At 44.1% G+C, this 26,079-nt stretch overlaps 1 protein-coding gene across 1 annotated transcript; it reads left to right on the forward strand.

Moving 5' to 3' along the window:
* Positions 1 to 24,539: 24,539 nt before the first annotated feature.
* Positions 24,540 to 25,789, forward strand: RRS1 (ribosome biogenesis regulator 1 homolog). The gene has a single exon (XM_063178016.1). The coding sequence runs from the start codon at positions 24,573 to 24,575 to the stop codon at positions 25,659 to 25,661; it is 1,089 nt and encodes a 362-aa protein (XP_063034086.1). The 5' UTR covers positions 24,540 to 24,572; the 3' UTR covers positions 25,662 to 25,789.
* The last annotated feature ends 290 nt before the right edge of the window (positions 25,790 to 26,079 follow it).

The following is a 26,079-nucleotide window of genomic DNA, read 5'->3' on the forward strand; positions in this document are numbered from 1 at the left end:
CTAAGGGCAGAAGCCATCTGCCTGAATGTGAGACCCTGCTGCCACATGAGTCCCTTAGGTCCCACATGAGGTCCCTGCCACCCAGGCTCCTGCACTGCTCCAGCAAGACACAGATTCCCCACAGCTCCTGCAGGATACCTCCAGCCCTTCCATGGAATGGGTGATCTCTCATGACCTGTGACAAAGAAACTACACTGAGCACTGACTGTCTGTATGGTAAAAGTGAAATTCCTCTTTGGTTTCAGACACTTAAATTTAGCTGTGACAGATGTTGCCATGGGAGACCAGTGTCTGAGCCTCCCATCACTGCCAGCAGACCTTTAATCAATACAGTCAGGGAAGGTGAAGATCTGCCCAGGCAGAATTTGTTTACTCTTTAGTGGGCTAAATCACACCATTGGGTGTCAGGGACCAGCAAGAGTGGGTCTGCTTTGGAAGAGAAGCTGGGATCCAAAGGCAGCAGCAGGATAGGCAGGGTGGAAGCCTTGCTGACACTGGGCACTTTTCTGGAGCATCCAGGAAAGAGGAGTTGAGGGGACATGGCAATGGAAACCAGCATTAGCCAAGAGCCCTGTGATCCCACAGGGATATCCACATCTAAGCTGGTCCTGAGCCCAGGCTGCCAAACCTGGACCCAGAGGGATTTGCACAGATCCCTGGCAGTAAGCTGCACTGTCTGCTCTGAGCAGGGGGTGACTCCTCTGCCCAAGGATGGATATCCTGTTGTACATCAGTGTACCCCTCCTGGCCAGCTGCTGCTCCAGAAGGGTTGGTGTCTCCTGCAGGTCCTATAGCATATCTGCCAGCCCTGGGCAAGTGCATTTGACTCTCTAAGGGATTTCCAGTGGCTACAGACAGGAGCTTAGGCATCAGGAAACACCACAGTGTCACACTGTAGGCACCCAGGTGTAATCACAGCTAAATCCCACTCCAGGGGACCTGCTCAGCTGCCTGCACTGCCTCTGCCAGCAGTGATGAGAGAGGAGCTCCAGAGGCAGTTCAGCTCCTTTTAGGTGAGTTGGACAAATGCCTCTCAGGGTGCCTTTCATCTTTTGTAGAGGAACCCAGATAGAATCATAGAATTGTGGAGGTTGGAAAAGGCCTCTGAAACCAGAGAGTCCAGCAGTTAACCCAGCACTGTCATCCAACCTAAAGCTAAACCACGTCCCCATATTGAGGCCTCCCCTGGCACAAATTGAGGACATTTCCTCTTGTCCTGTCACTTGTTACCTGGGAGAAGAGAACAACTCCTGCCTCAATACAAACTCCTGTCAGGTTGCTGAAGAAGGTCATAAGGTCCCCCAAGCCTTCTTTTATTCAGGCTAAACAATCCCAGCTCCCTCAGCTGCTGCTCATCAGATGTGCTCCAGACCCTTCACCTGTTCCATTGCCCTCTCTGGACATGCTCCAGTTCCTCAATGTCCTTCTTGTAGTGAAATGCCCAAAACTGAACACAGCACTCAAGGTGCAGCCTCACCAGTGCTGAGTACAGGGGGACAATCCCTGCCCTGGTCCTGCTGGCCGCACTATTCCTGATATAAGCCAGGATGCAGTGGCCTTCTGGGCCACCTGGGCATACACTGGCTGAGGTGCAGCTGCTACTGACCAGCACTTCCAGGTCCTTTTCCTCTGGGCAACCTTCCAGCCACTGTGCCCCAAAGCTGTGGCACTGCATGGCGTTGTTGTGATCAACATGCAGGACCTGGCAGTTTACCTGGTTGAACCTCAGCCCCAAGACAGTTACCTAATAACCAGCTAGGGTGGGATGGGGCTGGTCCCAACATTTGTTTTCAGAGGTGTGGCTGTGCCAGAGATGACTGAAGACTAAAACATGATCCCAGTGCAAGTTCCTGGTGTAAAGACTAACACTGAGTGCAGCTACACTGCACAGACACCTGCAGTGTAAAAATCTGCATCTGGGTCTTCTCAGAAAAATTAATTCCCAGCTCCTTGGCTCCTGTCTGCATCCTCCTGGGAACTACAAACCAACAGCTCTCTGTTTTGTCTGCAACACTTGAATCATTCAAGAAGAAAATCTCTGTGTGACCTAATACATAAAGGGCCCCACAAAAAACAGAAAAGAGGAGCAATTTCCTCATTTATTCCCAGTAATTTAGTTGAAGCAACCATCAGTCAGCAGGTGAGAGACCTGGGCTCTGTGACCCACTCTCAGCCCTACACACCATTTCTCTAGAGCCCTTTCCAAAGGCAGGGAGAAGAAAGTGTAGACAGAAAGAATACATGAGAGCATCTAATCAGCTGTGTAGAGTACTCACTTGAGAGAGGAGAAATTAGCACTTCAGTTTCTGCATCAGCTATTATTTATTTCATCAAATGGCTGCCTGATATAAACCACAAACATTAATTGGCACAGAGAGTTGTGGTATCAAAGTTCTTTGTTCTTGTTCTTATACCCCAAGTAACTATGGATTCCAGTGAAAAATTAGTAGGAATTACATAATTCATTTCCCTTTTTATATATCAACTCATCAAAAGCCTATTGAAATATTTCTTCCTGCTCTCTGCATCACACACCCCCAATAATCAGGCCTGGAAGTTTGTTAAGGTGACTAATACAACAATGTAATATCTTGGCATGAAGTGATGTAAAGGTGGAGGCTGTAACAAGGACAGAGAAAGACTCTTTTCAGTGGTGCCCAGTGCCAGAACCAGAGGCAATGGCACAAACTTAAACACAGGATGCCACCTCTGAACATCAGGAAAAACCTTTTCACTGTGAGAGTGACTACACCCTGGCACAAGTTGCCCAGGAAGGTCGTGGAGTCTTCATCCTTGCAGATACTCAAAAGCCATCATGACATGGTCCTGGGCAATGTAGTAATCCTGCTTGAACAAGGGGCTGAACAGGTGTCCTCCAGGTCCCTTACCACCTCAGCCAATGTGTGAGCCTGGACTTTTTTTGTTCTCTGGGTCTGGAGGAGCACCAGTTGTGTTGTCTCAGTTGAAGTGTTTCCAGGCTGCCACATGAGCTGTGACCAGCAGAACTCGGGTGCCAAAGCTTGGAGACTGCTGAAGATCCCACAGAAGAGAGAATGTTGTAAAAAGAAAATAGATTACTTGGGCACATGGCAAATTCTGCTTTGCCCCGGGGAAAACTACTGGAAAAGGTCACTGATTCAATTTATTTTTGACCCACTTTAAACTTTGTAAAAAGGACATGATTCTGTGAGCTCATTTACACTAGGCTGAAGAGCACAGTTAATATGCCTTGGGTGCTAATCATTTCAATTAACAAAAACTAATAATTTTGACTGAAAAATGTAAGCAGACTCATATTCTCCCTCACAGCCAAATGCACAGGGTCTCTATTAATTTCTGTCAACCCATGAAGTTTGTCTCCTCTCTTTGAGGCCAAACTCAGTATTTGGCTGCAACCTGCCCTCTTCAAAGTCTCACCTGTCACTCAGCAGGAGATCCACAATCCTGGTAGTTGTTTCAGGACACAGTTTGTCCTTCCAACAAAGGGCATCCTGTTTGGCTTTGTTAGGCGGTCTTCCTCTCCTCAACAACAACAAAAGCCTTACATAATTAAAACTGTAGCTCTGTTTTAAGGTGTTTTTTAAAGACATTCTGAAAGAATCCATTAACAGCAAGGCACATAGCAATGGCAGTATAGAATTCTACACAGATTCTCCCTTAAAAACAGGGAGAAATGGTGAGAAAAATTGCTGTGCTATGAAAGCTGACTGTGAATCAGAAACAAATTAAAGCAACCATTTTTCTGGAAAAGTAGAAACATAATCAATGGCATAAGTGTTAATAATAGCAAAACTCTAAAAGGTTTGCATTCTTATATAGCTCCCTCTAGCTTGGTAGCTGGACAAAAATATTTCTAAGTTTAGACCCATGATGATGAAAACTAAATATAGGATATAAAGCAACACTTTATGAAAACAAAAATCTAAAATTTTCAGCTGTGGGTGTCTTTGGTAAGATGTGCATTCTTAGGTGACTTGATGCAGATCTTAGTCATTTAAATGGCACTTGTGGAACTAGGCATTTCTGAGCTCAAGGACATTTTATCTAGCTATGCCAGTATATGAACCTGCTTTTCATTTTCCCAAACCATTTTTTAAAATCCTCCTTCTTTTCTCTGCTTCCCAAGTTAAACCTTTTTTCTCCCTGTTCTTAGCTAACAAAGGCAGACATGACTCTTGAATTCCACACATCTCCCATCTGGAAATTGTCTCCTCTTGCTACCATCCTCCTATATTTTATGTGACCAGGAGGAATGATATTCTCCTCTAGTAACAGTAGGAAATACCACAAGGTGTTGCTTAATGAAGTATTGAGGTTTTTGTTTCATGTCATTTTCCAGTAGCACATGGAATGTAAATTCACAAGTTGTAAAAACAAAACAGGAGGAAACAAGCACTGCAAACAAGCTCCTTCCAAAAGCTGGGGAAGTTATCACACAGCTCTGCCATCACAAGCTCCACAGGAGGCAGAGGGCCAGCCTAGCTGTTCCTTAGCTGGGTATGGCCTGCACATTTTTCATGACCTCTCCCTTCTCCAGGGTGTAGCAGTTAAGCCCACCCTTCAGAATTTATGTCATTGTTGGGGAGAGTCTGGTGGACACTATGTAGTAAGGAGAAGACACTTAATTATATGCATAAAGAACAAAACTCCCATAAAATTAATTTGGATCATTCTATCATCATGGCCAAAGTCAACCTCAAGTGCAGAAAGTAACAGTAATCACAGAATAAACCCCAGCCAATACTGTTTCTGTCTCAAATCAAGAAAGTTCATTTCAAAGTTGGAGTGGTCACACTCTTCCATCTAAACTGTAACATTTTTTCAATGAAATTTGACTCACTGGCAGCAGAGTAAGAGCTATCCCTCTTTAGGAAAACAGTACATGACTACTATTTCCTCCTTTCTGTGACTAACCCCAATCAGAATTTACTCTTTTTATAAATATTCAGGTATCATTTGACGCAATGTTGAAGGAAGATGAATCTGAAACCATTTCTGGATGAGGAAGAATCACAAAGATCATTCAAAGGAAGCAAATGCACTCATCTGTTAGAAATGGGAAGTGAAAGCTCTACAAGGATGGAACACTCTCAAACTAGCTGAAGCACTTGATGGATCTTTTCCCACCCTCTGTGATTAATAGAATGCATAAGCTATTCAGTCTCCAAGCATTTTGCTTAAGGAAGCTTTGATTTGAAAAATGAGACAAGTGCTTCCAATGCTGTCATTGATAGGAAATTAGGTGATAGAAGAGAGCGCATTTAAGCAGCTCTTAAATATTCATAATTAGAGCTGTCAAACTGCTATTCAAGCCTCTCTCTCTCTTGCATTTACCCAAACGTTCTGTCAGGAGTAATGCAAACAGCAAAGCCAGGGGGATGTGACAATACCAAAGTTCTGCAGAAGTAATTGTGGGAGGACAGAGTTAGGGGTTTGTTTTTTTGATCTGGACCACAGTACAGACATAACCATCAAGTCAGAGAGATGTACCTAAATAATTTGCTATATTGCCAGGTTTTGAGTTGCAGTACCTTTGATGAATGGTGCCATCACAGTTCTGCTACTTCCCCTTTGTTTGGTGCAGTAACAGAGCATTTGACTCATCAACTTTTTGATTGTTTCCCTAGAAGTACATTCTAGGATGCTTCTTCTTGTGTCTCTGAAGCTAAAAAAATGAAATTAAAAAAATTATAAGGCAGATAAAAATATCAAATTAAAATTTATAATTATTGTTTTCAAATAGATAATTTATTTGAGTATTATGAAAATAATTTTTATTTATATAGATGTTTTGATTCTAAAGCCCCATACTGACAGAAGGGGCTCTCAAACCAGGATATCCCAGATACAAAAGTAGGCATACTCAAATAAATGAGGGATTTAATTTGTTATGAACTTCATTGACTTCTGTTCTATAACTCTATTAATTTAGAAGAATTACAACTCAGTTCTGCTTTTCAGTCAGTTCTGTGCACAGTGTGGCAAGAAGCTGCAGGGCTTCACCAGCAGGCACGAGATGTGCCTGAGCAGGCAGCAGCGCGAGCAAAGCAGAGTCCTGGAGTTCAGGCTGCCCCTGACTGCACCACCTCTCTGCATGAACAGTCCCACAACAGCAGGGTCTGCTCAGGGTGCAAAACCTCACCATTTGGTTCATCACTACAAAAACATCTTCTGTGAGCCCAGCTGCTCCTACAGAAGACAATCTTTGCTTCGTTTATCTCATTTCGTACAGTTTGTTAAAGTACGAGTTCCCCCTGTGCTGGGAGGTCACACAAGCAAGCCACAGCTGCAGGAGCCCCAGTGCAGCTGAGGCCCCAACCTGATGTAAAGCACACTGCAGGGGCTTCCAGCTGCCTCCAGGGCCATTAGGCTGGCCCTTAAGGAGCAGAGAGGACAGATGACCATTTGTCATCTCAGATGTGCAACCACTGCTGGGTCCATTTCTAAATTGAAACAGAGTAATAAGGTGGACTTGAAACGCACCTGGGAGGTAGAGAGCAGTACAAGGCAGTAATTGGTGCACAGAAACATTTCTGTGCAGTTTCTGTCCAGTTTTGGCACAGGAAATGAAGACAAATGACTCTTGCAGTTGATGCTTCAAGAGGATGTATGCATAAATAATGGAATTACTTCCAGAGACTTTTGGATAAATCTGTATCCCTACACTAAAGAACAAAACTAGCTTGTAAAAATTAAAGGATTGGCACCTCAGTTCTGAGAGAGATCATACATTTAGGGCTAGGGGAAAATGACTGATTGATAAAACACATCGACATGGAAATTGATTTTGTAAGAGGAAGGAATAAAAAATTTCAAATGTATGCAATTCTCCTGAAAGGGAGCAGAGTCAGGGACAGGCTGCCCAGGTGGCAGATGCCAAATGCCCCAGTGTGTCCAGCTGTGACATCCCCAGAAGTCAGACTGATTCCCAGCTGCACATCACAGACGTGTGTAATGGAAGATCTGGCAGACTCAAAGAAAGTGGCCCAGCTGGGGAACCAAGATCCAACCAAGTTGTTGGATTTTTGTCCCAAAATGTATGCACCCAGATCATGTCAGAAACTGGGCAAACAGAAAGGGGATTTGCAATGAAAGCAGGATATGCTAAATGCATAGATAATATTCATCCATGTCTGCAAACAGGTTGATTGAATGTGAAACTTGCAGACAAGTATCATATAATATTCTACATTTGTGATGATCCACATCTTCAAGGGTTTTGTGCTCAATCTACCATTTCAAAAGCCTTCCTTTAGAGTCAGAGGGAGGAAGAACTACAGTGTTTTCCCTTCAAACTGGACTGTCTTGTACCACCTAGCATCCTCCTTTACAACTCTAGGAAAACACAAGCCTTTTGACTTGCAAAACTGTAAATGACTCTAAAGAGGACTGGACTTCATGGTTTGTTAGGCTGGATCATTATGACAGTCATTCTGAAACAAGCAAGACATTATTCCCTATCCCTTTGTTCAAGTGGTGGGTGAATACTGAAACATTTCTGCTGTCACTTTTTGATTTTATGTTATGTGGTTTCATGCTGAGCCTTAATTTGCTGATTTTTATAGCTCAAGTGTAAGGAATACAGTCAAACAAATGTCACTAGCCCCCCTCAGAAACAAAACAAAACAAAACAAAAACAAAAAAGAAAAGCAACCAAAAACTGAACCCTGCTGTGAATATTGATTTGCATCTGTGAACAAACCCACTGGGATTACACTCCTACTTTATCTTTGACAGCTAAGCCAGTGAATTCTCCAAGGAGAAGCAGCAGCAAATATGAGCAGGGAGCATTGTGCTTCAGGCATGGGGCAGGCTCAGCTCTGCTGGGGAGAAGTGAGGGGGCTTTGGCCAACCCCCTAGTACTGGCCACCCTTTCTCATGGAACAGCACCTGGCTGAGGTTGTGAGGACACCAACATAACCTGACTTCCCATTTTGCAAAGCCCAGGGCTACTTGCCCTCACACATCAGCAGCACAATATTGTTCAGGCAAGTCACACTGAATTTCTGCCTATAAGGATACACGAAGAAAAAGTAGAAGCTACTGCAGACCTTTTTCTTTCCCCCTACATTCTCTTCATGGCTGGATCCAGAGACCTGGCCTACAGCTGTTTTAGGAATCACTCCTGAATTTCAGTAGTGTGAGCAGGAGCAGAGTGCAGCCTGGTGTTACAACAGTACATAAAGCACAGTTGTCTAAGTGCAGGGACAGCCCTGGTTTTAGTGTTGTACTGAAATGTTTTACAGTGTCTTGGTCTTTGACCATGCAGAGTAAGCAGGAGAATACTGACAGCACTATAGAAACACACCAGCAGAGAAACAGCATGAAATCCAGAGCCACTTAAGACAACAGGAAATTTCTGACTGAGCTGACCTGGATCACTGTGTACTACCTGCTCACAGACATTTTCAAGACATACATACTGCTTTTACACTGTCTCCCAGAGCACAGCAGTGCTGTACCTGAAAGCCTACAACTTCAAAGAGAACAAAGAGCAGAATTCTCCTCTTTCCCTCACAAGAAAAACTCATTCATTTTTAATGTGATTTTCTGCTGGTCCATCCCCTGAGCTGACTCATTCTGAGGTCAGACAAGTGCCACTGGCACATGGGAAGTGCAGGGTTCCACAGGTAAGGAGATAGGGCAGAAAACATCACCACCGCCCTCTTTCAGCAGCACCCACCCCCTAAACCAGGGGAGGGGTTTAGCTCTGTCACCACTACACCCTGAAAGTCCCAGCCCATGAGTCTCCTGGCAGTGGATGGAATACATAAATCTGCCAAATTTCAGGTAGGACAGAAGATCATTTGGAGGAGCTCTGAGAGCACAGGGCACACTGGATAAGACCAGTCTCACTGCTGTGCACAACCCCTTCTCCAGATGATAGGCTGGATAGGCTGGCTGCATCTGGAACCTTCAGCTCAAGGACTGAAAGTGGGTGACACACAGGTGGGGCAAGAGGGGAGCATTCAGCAAGGGCAGTCAAATGAGTCTGTACAGTTTACTGGCCTGTTTATTGCCTTTAGCCCTCAGGAGATATGCAAATATTTTCAAGGAATTCCTCAAGTAACCTCATTGCCAAGCCCACTTATATAGACTCATCATCATCTCAAAGCACTGAAGTGTAGCAGCAAAATAGACTATGAATAAAAATTTTAAACAAGGGATGAAAAGAAAGAGGAAAGGGGTGTGGAGGAGAAAAAATAGCTTCTTCAGAAGAAATAAAAAGAAGGAGATGAGAAAAAAAGACTGGATAGGGAATATATACCTTGTACTTTGAATGGTCTCTACCTGTGGAGGTCTCACACAACAAAGACAGGATCATCTCACCTACCTGTGACTCCTACTAATGAGGGCTTTGCTTGGGTTACTAAATTGTCACTAAGGTTGCTGAAGAGAAACAAGCACTTCTAGGGCAAGCTTTGTCTCATCTCAAAGGAGTTATCCAGAGTATCTTGGTATTTCTGGTTTCTCTCCACTGGTTCTGCAAGAAGCCTGAACAACCAGCTCTGTGTGGCTTTCAAGAGTGCAGGCACCTAAAGCTAGTTGAGGTTACCAACACAGCAACATACCCCATGCTCCTGCATGGTCTCTTCTGCTTCTTGATGTTCCCAGGGACTCTTGAGCTCCATGTTTCCCACCTCCCAGAGAGAGGAGAAAGAAAAAGATGAAATGCTGCCAAGCTGAAGATCAGCTCAATGTTTTGGCAGGACCTGGCACACCACAAGACCGGCAGTCTTAGATGTCTCAGGGTATCACTGACACCTACTGCCAGTTTCTAACCATAAAGCCTGGCCAAGTAGAAAAAAGTATTCCTTCCAGCATGAAAACTTTGAAAAATCATGTAGAAATAGCAACTATGCCATTTAAACTTGTAAAATACAGCAGCCCGTGGTAAACTGCCCTTCATGGGCTGGGTGCAGGTCTTGTGTAAATTCACCAAAATCAGGGAGAAACTGTAACAGGAACAGAGTACAAGCCCTAGCAGAAGGACAATAGCAGGCACATTAAGTAGCATACTAATTCAGTTCACTAAACTGGGCACTATCCCACTTTATTTAAATAATCAGAGCGAAAGAGACATTTATAGAATGAAAAGTTTGGAACAAAGTTAGATTTAAACAAAACTGAATGAAATAAAAAGGTGCATTTTCAGTTGGCAGAAGGAAATAGGCTATATTTGGATTTTGGTCAGAAATGCAAGGACTGTTTTTGTCGCCTCTAAATATGGTAGCAGAACTCTGAGGTCCCCGGTACTGGAAGTGATTCTGGAGGCACATCCTCTTTGGAAGAAGATTAGGGTAATTTTCCACACATTTGTGTTTATTAATAGAGGGGGGGAAGAAAGACTCAAACATCTCAGAATTGATGGAACCTTGTAAAAGCCTCAGGGACAGGAAAAGCTTCTCTTCCAAGCCTGTACTATACACTCTAGCAGGCATCTTGCATCAAAGTATTGCTGCCTTCAGCCATCCACCTCTTCATCCCAAGAGAAGTTGAAAAATCACCAGGAATCCCTAATCCATTTGAGAACATACTTTTGAATCTGTTTTTAGGCAGGTGTTGAAGTAAAATGACACAGAGTTCAATTCACATCTATATTACCTTGGCAACGAACAGGGATGGTCCCAGTTTCTACCCATGGTGGCCTTCCAAAGGCTGCTGGCAGAACCCAGATACCCTTGCTGAACAATTACACGGCTCAGCTATTTCCATGGCTCAGTTATTTCCAAGGGGGTTTTTTGGGCTTTTGTTCATTTGTTGTTGTTGTTGTTGTTGTTGACGGCCTGACTAATTGCTGGGGTTTGGGTTTTTTTGGATGGATTTGGGCCAACAGCCAGGTGACCTTGAGCTCACCATGCCCTGCCAGCTGTTCCGTGATGCTGCCTGCCTACTTCCCACCTCCCTCCTGGTTCCCACCTGCAGAGTGCAGGGGTATCAGCTCATCCCAGCAGAGCACTCTCTTTGTTCCCTTCTATTCTGCAGAGAAAGGTCTTCAGACAGACAAGGCCAAAGTTTTCAAGCTTATTGACTTCAGTGGAGTGGCTTCAGCTTCTACCTGCACGGCAGACAGAGTGAGGATGTGCAGTGAGCACCACTGATGTACCAGTGAGGAGCTCTCTTAATATTTTAGTGCAATCTTGTGCCCTCCACAACATCTGTGACCTGAAGTTTCAGCAGGAAGAGATACTTGCCAGGGCTGAAGAAGCAGTGAAAATGGGAACATCGCCGTGATCCAGAGGTGTGACTGCAGCTCGTACTTGGGTCACCTTCAGCTGCCAGCTCTGGTGCTGACAGCAATATTTCTGCACAGACTGTGCAAATCTGCCCAGGACCCTGGGTAAGCACTTGGCTGAGGATGTCCTCAGCATCACAGCTCCCTTGTTATTTGTACCCCAGCCAGGAAACCTCAGGTGCACTCAGGATGGAAAGCCAAGCCACAGTCCACCCCCTGAGCTGCACAACAGCAAAGGTGTAAACCAAAATGCATGGAACCTCTTGGTACTTTGGAGATCCAAATGCAGTTGTTGACTTGCTGGATGGAAGGGATGTAAACAGACTACACAAGCTCCTGAAAACCTCCTGCAGATCTACACACGCGCCAACCTCCCTGTGAAACAGTATCATCACGTTAACTACATGCATTCACAGAAACATTCAGAGGCTCTTAAACCTTGTGATCTTACTGGAAGAGGAGAGCTGAAAGCAGGGCATTTATTTATAATGAAGGCATTTACAGAGGACTCTTTTATCTGTTTACTGTGTGGTACCAAATAGAGGATTCTGTGAGCATGTGCATTGGATAACACTGAAAAATGTATCTACATTATTTTTGTTAAATATCTCCCTAATGTGAAAGAAAGACTAAAGGTCATCTGTCAAATGCAGTTGTGAGGTAGGAAAAAAATCCTCTCATGTTGCATATCTTGAAACCTTTCGGCTCATGATATTTTTGTTGAACAGAGAAAATGTGATCAATGAATCATTCAGAGTCCTGTGCCTAATAATGGAAATCAAGAGTGCCTTTTGATGATGAGTTTAAGATGCTTTTATTAACCTGTCTCAAGATGGTTGATTGCTTCCTAATGTGATGAGATCCTCTCCAGCACTTGAATTTTAAATATTTAGAGATCTTTATTGTCAAATGCTTCTCAATAATTCTTCCCAATAAATGAATTATTGTGCAAATTAAGTTCAAGGTAATTTCTAATAAAATTTCAGTATTCTGTAAAGACTAATCATGTTCTACAAAGTACTTGCTAAAATAAAGGTAACTAACAAGAAGACACCTGGAAATTAATGAGGGACTAGGTAGATCTCATTTTCTTTTTAGTCTAAGTTTCTGAGTATGTAAATACTCTAATTTCTAATTCTAACTGCCTCCAGGCCTCCAGTTAAATTTTGGCTCACCATAATAGTGCATATGTGAGTAGAAATTAATTCATCTATGCTCAGGTCCTAAGGAGCAAAGCCATTTTCAGCCTTAATGCTTTCTGATACAAAATCTATTTTGCATCTCATTGACTATATAGATTACATTCACATTTGTTTCAAAATTCTGTTACACAGTTAGAGAAGTTCAAAGTGATGCCTTACTAAATGAGAGTCAGGCCGTTGCACATAAATTTTCACTCCTGCTTCAGGATGACAATACCCATTTCATTTACACAAAAGTGAAAAACAAAGAAATCCATTTAAGTCCACCGGACTGTACAAATGGGAAAACAGAGTAAGAAAATTTTAAATTAGATGAGGTGAGGAGCAGTGTTCCACATTTAAATGGCTACATGCTTTGTAGAGTTAGAATAGATAGTATTTTGTTCATACACACTTTTCAAAACTCTGACAGCTTAGGCCTTCTTCTTGAAAGACAGTTCCAGTACAAATTCTGAATTCATAAAAGGAACAGAGCACAGCTTTTCATTAGGTCATGCAAGCCCCAGCTATTAATGGTAGAGGAGTTTCCCATACCGTGCTTTCACCTGGTGATATGTGAGAAGACAAATTATTAACCAAAAATTAGGTTGCTATCTGGTCAAATTCATTTGACTTTGCTTTATTGTGCAGCTATATGACATAGTGCTCAATTGTCTCATCTGCCATCTGCTTTGGTGTCAAGATGTGCTTTTTCCCAAGTGACATTCTGTTGTCAATTGCAGGATTCTTGACATTTCAAAATGTCTTTGTTTGGAGCTTTATGGTCTACTTCAGGTTTCCACAAAAAGCATTGTTGATCACCACTACAGGACTTGCTGTTTGTGGCAGCCAAGGGGATTGTTCACCCTGCCTTTTCTAGGCAGCTCCCTAGAAAATTATGAAGTTTTGCAGTCCTTTCTCCCAGTTCTCTGCCAGTTTCACAGTTCCCTGCCAGTTTCACTTCTGAGTGAAGAATTCAGATGGGTTCACTCGGTCTGTTTGCTATTTTGCTCTTCACTTGATCTACATGTTCAATATTCTTCTATTCATCTGCACAATGCAAGTACAATATCTGAAAATACATGAGTCACCTCCATATAGGTCCATATAGGTTAATATGTTATTGAGATGCTCATCTTATTTTTTCCAATTTAATTTAATGTGGGCTATATTATACTGTGTATTGTATTCTCTTCTGAAGGGAGAACCTCTCACTAGACAGCAGTTGTGCACAAAATGGTGTCATACTCTCTCATGAGCTGAATATGAATCAAGCATGTGGTGCTGGAAAAAAGTAGAAAAAAACCAAACCCAAACCATTCTTACTCTTTGGGGTACTAAATGGAAGGCAGGATGTTAATTGTCCAGATTTGGGAGTTATGTTACTGATTTTCATTTGGGGTATCAAAGCCTAAGAAAGATGTAGGCACGTTTGAGAGCTTTCAGGGAACAGAACAAAGAATAAAAAGCCTGGAGAACCAAGCACAAATGAAGATGACTTAGAGGAACAATTATCATCACTGCAACTTCTGGAGGTCTCTCCCTTTCACAGCGCTGCAAATGTGTGATTTTTGAATTCTTGACAGAATCCTTCTAGCCCACAAACACCAATGTATTCTCTTGGGAAAACTTCAAAAAAATTCTCAGGAAAGTGTAGGGAATATGTGGGAAAAGCTGCCTTCCTGAAGTCCCATTCACAGTGCCTGTGTGAGTATGTAATGCAAGTTACAAGGATGTTACTAATTGTCTGGAGTATCTGCATTATTTTTTCCCCTTCCACACCATTTTCAACAGCTTAGCTTAAGTGTACTCTCTGAGGGTATCTAAGTATCTTGCAGATACTTAGAAAATTAGTAACACCTTTGTACCTAACTGTGCCCTAACTGCACCCTCAGAAACAAACAAAACAGAGCAGCTCCGGCCAGATGCTGTAAATCTGTGCCCTTCTAATCAGTCTCACTGAGAGGCTGTGCACAAAAGGAGGCTCAGGTAGCTGGCAAAGCTGACGTAACTCTAGGCAACACCAAGTTACACCTGTCAAGGCTCAGGCTGGAGACCTGTACAGTAGCAATGAGAGAATTTGGTTTGTAAAAGCTTTCTGGATAAAAAATCCCACATAGCTTTCATAATGAATTTAAATAACCTCTCAAAAAATAGTACCATACAGAAAAAGGTCACAAGAGCACTTCTGCTTCCAGAAGTGGTAATTAACATATTATTTGACCTTGTATTTTTTAATTCTTATAAAGTGACGTACATGGCCAGCAGTTACTTGAGGACTCTGTTGTACTAAGGTTAACAAAGAACAATTTTACTGAGAACCTCTATAAGGTGCATGAGTGGACTCACACTGAGAACAAATACACAGTGTCCATGTGAGGCACTTGCCAAAAGTTGCGCACACTGAAACATATCAGACATCCAGCAATCTCTTTCAAATGTTCTATTGGTAGCCATGCTCCTTCATGTTGATATCATGGTGAGAATGCAGGGCTTTATGATTTTGTGCTCAGTGATGTACATTACTGGAGAATTTTGCTTTCAAAACATGCAGTTAAATGCAAACCTCACTTCAAACCCTTTAATCAGTAGGACTCTTCATGTGTCTGAGTACCTTCTTGAATGAAGCTGCAAACAAAAGGAGTTTCCCTACCTAGTTTAGCTAAAGATGAAGCTGAGAGATGAAGCAAGGTAGCTGTCAGTGTATTTTGATTTGTCTGAACAGCTCTTATCTACATGAGCTCTCATTATCTTGGCAAACCCCCTCACTGCCCACAACATGCGGGAAACCTAGCCAAATTTTGCTCTTCTCTATCTAACACAAGTGGTAACATATTAGTGTGCTTTTAATGCTAGCACAGCAAAAGTTTTCTACAGATTTAATGTCAAAATATGTTTTCTGGACCCTAGAACTCTATCATCCCCTCCATTTTCAGACAGAAGCATAATGTGATAAAAACTTTTCCTTGAAAACTGCTGTCGTGCCACTCCCCTGAAAGACAGCAAAACAAAGGAGTATTTCAAATCACTTCGAGGGCTTGTTCATCTGGGCTTTTTGCAAAGAGCAAGTTTGCAACAATCTGCTGAATTTTCCAAATTTATAATGAAACCAACACAGAAGCATAGCCCGTGTCCTGTTTGATCACATCTCAGGTAATCTGCATATAAAAAAATTGGTGGGTTTCTAAAAGAAAGGGATTGAAGCTCCAGTTCATAAGGTTCTTAAATTCATGCTTAATACAGTCTGCTTGGGCTAACACAAGTGGCTAACTTGCAAAACTAAAGTAGCTAGCTGAAGGGAGGCAGGGAAACAGGTTAGCAAGGATAAATTCTTTTTATATGTATGTAATTTTAAACTAGTGTAATTTACACAGAAAATGCAAACTTGAATGTGAAAGCATAAAAGCAAGATCCATTTTTTGCCCCAGAGGACAGCAATCAATACTGCAGTCAAAGTGCATTTTCCCTGTATGTAAAACAAAGATTTCATGCCACCTCAAAAACCACTGCTAAATACATTGAGATGATGATCACAAATCTCTCAACTTCCAATCCAAACCCAGTCTTTTTGTCTACAAAAATGTTTGATAGTATCCATCTACTTTTCTTTTTGTTCAAATTGTTTGAGTTTAGAAGTTTTAAATAAAAGACAGGCTTAGTATCAGATGCTTCCATCATAATAATCCATAGCCTGAACACAGTCTGTGAATATTCTCTGTCCAGTCCTAAATAATCTACTGGGTTGTTTTTTCCTTTCTCTAATCAGCAAAAACATAATGAGAATATGCTTTACTCAGAGCTGTTTTGCACAGCTTGAGTAAATTGGAATGAAGGAAAAGCTGTGATCATTCAAACCATTTATTTAAAGAGATGTTGCTCACCTCTTTCTTCCCTACTGATCTTCTAAGAGGCATTTATGAAGTATTTTTCCATGTAGCTTTCCTCTTCTTTCACCTACTTTCTCTGATTGTAGAAGTCTGTATTTTCATTGGTGTAGGCTACAAAACCCAGGAAAGGCCTTACCAAATGAGTGGAAAGCAACTGCTTTCCAATACAGCAAACGTGCAGCTGGGATTTTCCATGATCCTGTAATTGACCAGTAACATCAATCAGGATTGACTCACAAGCTTAATTCACAACTCAACTATTTCTCAAACTTACCATCAGCTCTTTCTCAAACTTACCAACACCTGTTTCTCACACTTACCACACCATTCACACCTATCAAGGATTTATATCAGGGTATTATAGGAAAGTTCAGCCTGCCTTACTCACTCAGTTTAGTAGGTACATTTGCCAGGTCCCCAGAAATGCTCTGTAGACCTGCACCAGAAACTCATCCTCTGACACACCTGGACGCTGAAAGTGCCTGCTCTGCCCACCAACAAAACAGTCCAGAGACAGGCTGCAGCAAGAATTCCTCACAGATCATGGGAATTCAAGCTTGGTGCAACACAGCAGTAATTAGAAACACTAATGGGCATGATCAGGGTAGAGCACAGGCTATGAAGAGCAGCTTCAAATACAGGGTAAGTAAATACAGTACAATTAATGGGCTTAGTAGATTGAATTGAAGATGTCCCTGCTCAGTGCAGGCAGGAAGGACTAAGTGGGCTCTAAATGTCCCTTCCAGCCCAAATTATCCTGCATCTGCTTTAAAGCAGTGAAGAAGGAACAACAGAAGGGAATGAAAGTGATGAGAGAAAAACAAAGATCCAGGTGATTGTTTTTGTAGAGAATCCCCAATGCACTCCAGATAGCATATTCTGGAAGGAGCAAAGCAAGTATTTGAAAGCCCAAAGAGGAGACAGGTGTAGCATCATCTTCAAGAGAAACAGAAGGTGTCCTTTGTCATTGCCAGGGATATTTGGGCAGCTAGAGAATGTACATGCTTGGCCCTGTAAATGCTATAGAGGAAGGAGCAACAAGGAGCAACAATGCAGCCCAGCAAACATTTCCATAGAGTACCTCACACTGACAGGTAGTCCAAGAAGCAAAGTTGTATGAGAAATCTGCAGGTTTTAAACCAACAGTTAACAGTGTTGTGAATTAGATCATTCATGCACCCTTGGCTAAAGAAGCAAACCTTCTATTTTGTCCCTTTCGTTTATTGTGTGAATATATATGTGTATTCTCATTTTATTGCTTGTAACTCCTGCTACACACAAACTTGCCCTGCCCGGCTTTAACATTTCCTTAGTAACTCAGAAAAATTTCAGATTGAGCAGTTCCCACAGTATCTGTAGGATTCTGAAAACTGAGAATCTGTCCTGTTTTTTCCCTTAGCATGTACAGCAGTTGCTGAGGAGCAAAGGCACATTGCAGAAAACAAAAAGAATAAAGATGTACTGTGCAGAACAGCTGATTTGGGTTTGTGGCAGCATGAGGGAGGCTCTGAGCAGCTCAGAGTCTGATCCCCTCCAAGGACTCCAGAGCCCTGACTGCAGATTAGGACAGGGATTTCCTGCCCCAGCTCTGAGGGCTCTGATTCAGCAGCAGCAGCAGCAGCAGGGAGGTTACCTTGTGATGGCCAATGCCATTGCTGCATCCAGTTATTCCCACTCCACCCATCTGACATGTTCCCAAATCTTTTGCGGGAATGACTGAGCAGTCTGTGCAGCAACTTGTTTAGTTTATAGTATATTATAATAAGGTAACAGCCAATTGCTGCCATATTACCTTAACACAGCAAGCTGTGAACTCTGGCTGCTACAGGAAGAGCTGTGGGAGGTCTCTGCAGCTACAAGAGCAGTTAAGCCACCTTTACAAGACAGACTTCTTCAAGAAGAGGTTTGCTAGGCTGTATAGGTACAAACCAGGATTGCTTCTCCAAGGAAAGCCATCCCTGATTGTGAGTCAAGCTGTAGCTGATTCCCTCAGGAAAAAAAAACAGTTTGAGAGATTGCTGTTCCCTCTCAAATGCCTAGCCACGAATTCACACTCCCACCCCACCCCAGAAGCTGTGCTGATTCAGCTACCCTGGGAGCATGGCCTGAAACGTGTGAATTGACTACGATAATCTCCAGGACTTCTTTTTCACCATAAGAACTATTTTAACCAAATCTGTTGTCACTTGGTAATGATGTAGAGCCACAGCCCTAGGCTGTATGACATTCAAAATGAATAATATTTGTTTAACAGAATTTCTCCTAATTTACTCTAAGCCACAACATGCATCCTAGGTAGAAGCTCGCAGAAATTTACAGATGATTCTTGTCTTGCAAAAGTCACCTGCAGTTACATGTGGTTGAAATTCTCAATAATATCTTGGACTGAACTTTTAAAGAGTCCTATTTATGTGTAAAAAAAGATCTAAACCAAGACTATTTTCCTATTTCCTTAATAACTGTCAACTGGAAATGTATTAGCAAGACTTTGAAGTCTTTAATGTAGCTTTAAGAACAAAATGGTGTAAAACCACACAGGACAAAAGTCCATCCTCAAAAATCAGCCTTGCTGATGAATGGAAAAATGGAGGATTAAAGATTGCAAACCATGTTTGGGAAACCTTTTTCTTGCTGTCAAGTAGTGCTGAAGTGTTGAAGTCACCTTTGGCAAGCAGGACTTCAGCAGGCATTTCCATGCCATCCAGCAAGGGCTGGGGGAAGATTCAGGCACTTGAGGTGCATTAAATGGTTGTGGTGTGTGTATGAAATGATGGTTGGACCTTTGTCTAATCTCAGGTTCAAACTTCCCCAAAAGATTCCTGAAGAATCATGGTCCTGAGTGCAGTGTACTGTCTTGCTTTAAGATCAGGCCTCATATTTTCTCCTTTACCAAAATCAATATTTGTATCTCTTGCATATGTGAATGCTGTTACCTGTATAGGTTTAATCACATGCATGGAGTATCTGTACAGGCACATAAAAGGATGAGATTTTCTATTGAAAACACATCCTGTCCCTGGCTGGGACAGGGATTATTTCTGACTCACAAAAGCAAGAGAATATAGGAACTGGCATGGTCATTGCCAGCAGACATACATTTACTCTTCTCTCATATTCATGGTATTGAACCTCTTGCTCCATTTTATTTGTCTTGTGTCCTTCTGTCAACAAAACCCAGCAATGACTATGGCCCATCTTTTATGTCATGGATGGAGACCTTTTCTCCAGGGCTGGAGAAAATTCCAACCCAACCCAAGAACAGAGGAACTTGTTTTGTTCTTCTGTTTACAAGTGCAGACTTAATCAAGGACAAATCTCTGAGCATGACAGATTTGTTCTAAAGAAGGAAATGTGTTCATTGGCTTTTTTTAACTTTTAGAAGTAATCTTATGCCAAAAAGTAGGTCTACTCTAGACAGATGATGAGAAGGACTGACCCTGGAACAGGAATGTGTTACTATGTTGCCATTCTTTCCATCACTGCCAGATAAAGTTCTCATTCTGTTCTTTAAATTATCCTAAAAAACACCCAACAAAACCAAGCCACACCATTGCTGGTATTTCCAATATTAAGACTGTACTACAAGAAAACTTTCTCAAACAAAAATCAGGTCACAGTTAAGCTCATAAAAAAAGCAAACCACATCACAATCTGTTCTCAGTCTGATTCCCTAATGCATAGGCATCAAGGACTTGGGAAGGCCTCAAATTAGCTCAGCTTTGTTTTGTTTACCCAAAATCAGTTCAGTGAAACCACACAGTCACAACCAGTCAAATGATGAAAATAGATTCTGGTCTACCCATCACTTTCCACAGTGCTTGCAGTCATCCAAATCTCCCTGCTATCTCAACAGCTATCTGTGTTCTGGCTTCTGCACCAGAAATCAGGCTCTGCTTAGTTATTCACTTGTAACTGCATTCCAAACTACCCAGTCCTAGGTTTTGGAACTAGAGGCACAGCCTCTTGACTTTCATCTGCACACTTTTTGGGGGTTTTTCCATAAATACAGCATTCTGCTAATCACATAAAATCTTTGGACAGGAAATTTAAACCTGCTCATTTACAAACCAACCAGAAAGGTTTTGAAGTGTGTGAGCACAGACAATATCATCCCCATCAACAAAACTTGCTTAGAATTAATCATGTCCCTTATGAGGTTCCTAGTAAGACCTTACCATGATGAAACCATGAGAAGGACTACCCCATTATCTGTAATGAGTAATATAATTCTTGTAACAGGAAAAGCTCTGACTGCCAGATGCATTTTTGTTATACTGCTAAAGTCAACTCGCACATTTTATAAAAGAGGGTGCCTTAAATATTTTTAGGGGGTTTGTAGGGTTTTTTTTTTAATTCCTTACAGGCAAATTTTTAACATTATATGGACTAGTGACTAGGAAAGAGGCTGTTTAGCCAAATTTGCATTCCTGTGTTTTGTTATTTGGACTGAAAATGCACTAATATGTCCCAGGAAATAGGACACAGGCTGAAATACATTACATGTAAGTTACAGGGGTAAAAAAAATGTACCAGGAAGCAGAATTGGGTCCATAAATTGTTGTACTTAATATAGCTTCAGTGAGCAAACAACCTCTCCCTTTTACAAAAAAAATCCTACAGCACAGATTTTTACTTCAAAATGTACTGAACAAAGTCAGTGGAAGGGAATTATTCGGAGATAGTGTGGATATTTTAAGGGCACTTTCTACTATTTTCCAAAATTATCAGCACTTTGAGTTTGCCTGATAAAAGTGTTCTTCATAACAATCCTCACAGCAGGCTTATGAATTGATTGAATCATCTTCTAACTACATCTACTGCCATCCAGAGGTAATTGGCAAAAGTTTGAAGAGTAAATCGAAGTTAATGGTATCACTAACAGTGAGACATGAATCCTGTACATTACAGCAGCTCCTATCAAACACAAACTTCAAGTTGCAGCCCAGCTGAACAGAAACCACAGAAATAAAAGGTAAGTAGGATAATTCTTTATTCTTTCTCACAAGAAAAACAAACCTGACGGTATGTCACATTGATGCTGTAGTTCTTTTGGTGCATCACGTGTATCCTGCATTATGCCTTCAAATAATCTTTTGGACAAGTGTTTCTGCAAATTATACTATGCCATATTATGTTTCCCATGCAGCTAAAATTTTTCATGTGGTTAAAAAAAAAAAACAAACAAAAAAGACCCAAAACTCTACAGCCTTCTTCATCTGAAATAAAAACTGCAATTTGCAAGAGAATCCAAACCCTGCCTAGTCACCTCCCAGTAAAGAAAGCAAGCAAACAGTACAGCATTAAGCACATATATATATGCACATACTGTGACATGTATTGCTATTGTTCACACTGAAGAGGTAAAGTACCTCAGGGAAAGAGAGAGCAATGATGAAATGGTTCAATTATCTATGGATTGTAAGTGCCCACAGTTAGCTGTTGTCAAGCCCTATAGCTGAGCACAACCAACAGGCAGTCTGTGAAATGTGATATTTGATATGCTGAAAGGAACACAGGAACCCCAGAACAGAGATGATCAAAATGAATAAACACTTCTAAAAATTCATTCTTTTAAAAATTGCTAGAAAAGTGTTTTTAAAATCTGAATTAAACATGAGATAATAAAAACATGCATTTCCTAAAGCTGTTTCTATAACTGGATGTTGGTATTACCCTTTCATCTTTTGGAAGGCCCAGATTTGCAGAAGTACTCATCTATTCCCTTGACAGAAGCCATGTACCTGGCTACAATCCACAGTACAATCTCAAAGCATGGCTGTGATTATTACAGTCAGCTCAGAAGCCCCTCCTCAAAATGGGATAGTTTCCAAAAAAAATCCATGACTGTTTACAAATCTCTGTTTACAAATCTTTTCCAATATTCTTCTAACCACCACCTTCCCAACCACACTGTGAAATCACAAACTGCAAACTCCAGAAGCAGGGTCGTGCTCTAAGGTGCAGATTCCTGGAATACATGGAAAGGCTGGAATTCAGATCAACACAGCAGTTTCCAGAATGTAATTTTTACCTTCTGAGATTCCTCTACATGTTTTCAGGTAAAGCAAGAACATCAGTTCCTAGCTTGCACTCCATCTGCTATTCCAGTGGTAAGCATTAACAGTTCAAGAAACTTTGGAAGTGCAAGAGATGATGTCCTCTCAGCCCAAGGCATCTACCTGAGGCATTCTGGACTTTGTAAAATACAGACCAAAAGAACTCTGAGAGTTAGCTGCATAAGGATAAAACAGGAGGCTACCTGGATCAGTGTACAGGTATTAACCAGACTTTAACAAAATAGTGGGCCTTGCAGTTCAAAAGTTCAAATTTATGCCTAAATCTATATAGTGCCTAAATCTAGAGAGAGCCTATGCACCTCTTCAAAGAACTGTCTTTAAAATTAGTTTTATCTGCTATTCCAGGTGAAAGTATGAGCTACACACGGCACAAAATATTATCCAATGCCATCTTGTGGTAAACAAGAAAATAGTCCATGCCAACCAGCTTGAATTTAAATGCATAGGGATTCTGTGGCTCCATAGTATACAAATCATGCTCAAAACAGCTGACTTGAGGAAAAAAAATACCTGGTTAGACTGTGGGTAAGTGGTGTTATGCTAGCCATTAGAATTTGAGAATCAGCTATTTGTCCTCACCTTACAAACACGGCATTTTGTTTCATTTCAACAACACTGCTGTTGCATTACACTCAGAATAACTTCCATCACTCCAAAACTAAAGGAAAAGATGGGATAATAACTTGGAATAGAACTGTACCTTGTATAAAAACACCCATAATTTCCCTGCACTACAGCTAAGTGCTATCATGAGCTTGTTTTTAGGGCACCAGGGATCAGCTCAAAATATCATGGCTACACAAGCCAAATCACTGTATAGCTATAAAAGGATTCTTCTGTAGCCCATTTGTTTAAAAATAGCATGGAGGTATCTGTGACCCAGCTGACCTTTAGGAGCACACCACATCACCCCAATCACCTCACTTATAATTATGTCTGTGGAGACATCTGCCAGATGACACTGCTTCCCAAATGCTGTTCCTCCCCTCCCTTCTCTGCGGGGAGATTCACCCACAACACCTGTGCCAGCCTCGCTGGAGCTGCGACACAGCACTTGAATTTTGATCCTGTGAGGAGCACTCAGTGGGACTTCTCTACAACATGGAGCATCCGAAAGGATTGTGTGCTTTAAAAAAATCATCAAAAACAAGCAAGCAAAAAAACCTACACACACACACCCCCACAAAAAAAGTCCTGTCACAGTCTCAGTGTTTGGACACCACGGCGTGTCCCTAGTGCAGGCTAAGGCAAGGGACGCTGCAGGGCCCCATTGACTCTCTATGATGGTCCTACCACTCTGCTTTCGGCATTTTCCTCCCCTCATGTCCTGAGTGTTCCCACCTATGTTCCACCTCAGCACCACTCATGGTGACAGCAGGAGACAGATTTGGGGCCACCCTGAACCCCACACAACCCCAGCCTGGGGATCACTGGGGATTTCATCAATATCATTGGTGATCATCAGTGTCATAGGTGAAGGGTACAGAAGGTGAAGTCCCATGAGAAGCAGACAAGGGAGCCAGGGTTGTTTTGCCTGGAGAAGAAGAGGCTCAGGAGTGATCTTAGGAGAAAGGGGGTTGTAGCCATGAAGGATTTGGCCTCTCCTGCCAGGCAACAGTGGCAAGGCAAGAGGGTATAATCTTGAACTGCACCAGGGGAGGTTCAGGTTGAGTATTGGAAATAATTTCTTTACAGAAAGAGCGATTAAACACTGGGATGGGCTGCCTAGGGGGGTGGTTGGGTCACTATCCCTAAAGGTTTTTCATGAAAGACTGGATGTAGCATTCAGATTCCCGGTCTAATTGACATAGTGCTGTTTGGTCACAATTTGGATCTGATGTCCTCAGAGGGCTTTTCGAGCCGCATTGATTCTGTGATTCTGTGACTGGGAAAAAAGCACATGTCCATAAGCCACGGCGGCGGGTCCCCTGGCACACCGGGGCTCCCCAGGCACAACCGGGGGTATCTAGCACAGCGGGGGTCCCCGGTCGCACCGCGGGTGCGGCAGCCGCGGGCCGGGTTGCGGGGAGCCATGGCTCCCCCTGGCGGGCTGGCAGGACGGGACTACATCTCCCGGCGGGCCTTGCGCTCGTCCCGCCCCCGGGGCGCGGCGGTTCCGGCGCGCTGACCCGGCGGAGCTTTGCCGGGCTCCGGGGCAGCGGCGGCGCCGCTCGCACGTGGAACCGCTGCCATGGCGGCCGTGCGGGTGGAGGCGGTGCTGGCGGCCGCCGAGGAGCAGGAGGCGGAGAAGCGGCGGAGCATCACGGTGGAAAAGGAGCTGGAGCTGGAGTACGACCTGGGCAATTTGTTGGCCGTGGACCGCAACCCCCCTCCGGCGGCGGCGCTGCGCGGGGCCGGCCCGCGGCGGGAGGCGCTGCTGCGGGCGCTGGCCCGCGACAACACGCAGCTGCTCGTGTCCCGGCTCTGGGAGCTGCCGGCCGAGCGCGCCGGCGGCGCCGGGGGCCCGCTGGTGGCGCAGCTGCCCGAGCCCACGTTCCGCCTGCCGCGGGAGAAGCCGGCGCCGAAGCCGCGGCCGCCGACGCGCTGGGAGCAGTTCGCGCGGCTGAAGGGCATCCGCCGCAAGAAGAAAACCTCGCTGGTGTGGGACGAGCAGGCCAAGGAGTGGCGGCGGCGCTGGGGCTACAAGCGGGCGGGCGGAGACCCGTCCCGCGCCTGGCTGGCGGAGGTGCCGGCGGGCGCCGACCCCGAGGAGGACCAGTTCGCCCGGCTGCGGCGGGAGAAGCGGGAGCGGGTGGCTCGGAACGAGCTGAACCGGCTGCGCAACCTGGCCCGAGCCCACCGCGCCGGCAGCGCCGTGCCCGCCGCGCCCCTGCACCCCACCGGGCACCAGGACCGCGACGAGCTGCGGCGGGTGGCCCGCGTGGCCCGCGTCTCCACCGCCTCGCTCGGCCGCTTCCAGCCGCGCCTGCCCAAGGAGCCCGCGGAGCCGCCGTCCCGCAGCGGCGGCAAGAAGCGCCGCTTCCAGCCGCTGCTGGGCAACCTGGCGGCCGAGCGCAACCGGCAGCTGGAGCTGCTGCGGGACATGGGCAGCAAGAAGCCGGTGCTCGACATCACCCGCGCCGTCAACAAGCAGCTGCGGCAGGAGGAAGCCGAGGCGGCCGCTGCCAACAAGGGCAAGAAGCAGTCGAAGCGCGGCAAACGCGGCCGGCGGCAGCAGCGGCCCGGGCGCAGCGGCAAGAAGAGCGGGGCCCGGCGGCAGCCGCAGCAGCAGAAGCCTGCGGGCGGCGGCAGCGGCGGGGGCAGGAGGAAGAAGGCGTGAGGGACAGTGTGCGGCACGGGCTGGGGATGCCCACCGAGGCGTGGGAAGGGACTGTCGCTGCCAGCCTCCTGCCCGGTGCTCTGTTCACACACGTATCTGTCAATAAATGCGTTCTGACATTTCTAAAACATCCCGCGTTTGGCTCTTAGCTGGTAGAGAAGGAGGGCTGTGTTCTCCATCCAAGGGAAATTGGTGTCCTGTGAAGGGAGAAAGGTGCCCCGGTTCTCCCCAGGCTGGGGCTGTCACAGTGACTTGTTTCACAGGTAATGTTGCTTCACAACTGCAGCATTTCTGCCAGGACAAAAGCTGAGCAAAGCTGTTTTCAGGCAGCTGGGACGGGACCGCAGATGTGACCTGGAGTTCTGATGAGTAGCAGCCACAGGTGCATTTAAGGATGTGGCTGCTGCTCTCTGCCCTG

This window comes from Melospiza melodia, chromosome 1 (assembly GCF_035770615.1).
Source record: "Melospiza melodia melodia isolate bMelMel2 chromosome 1, bMelMel2.pri, whole genome shotgun sequence".
NCBI classification, from domain to species: Eukaryota; Metazoa; Chordata; class Aves; order Passeriformes; family Passerellidae; genus Melospiza; species Melospiza melodia.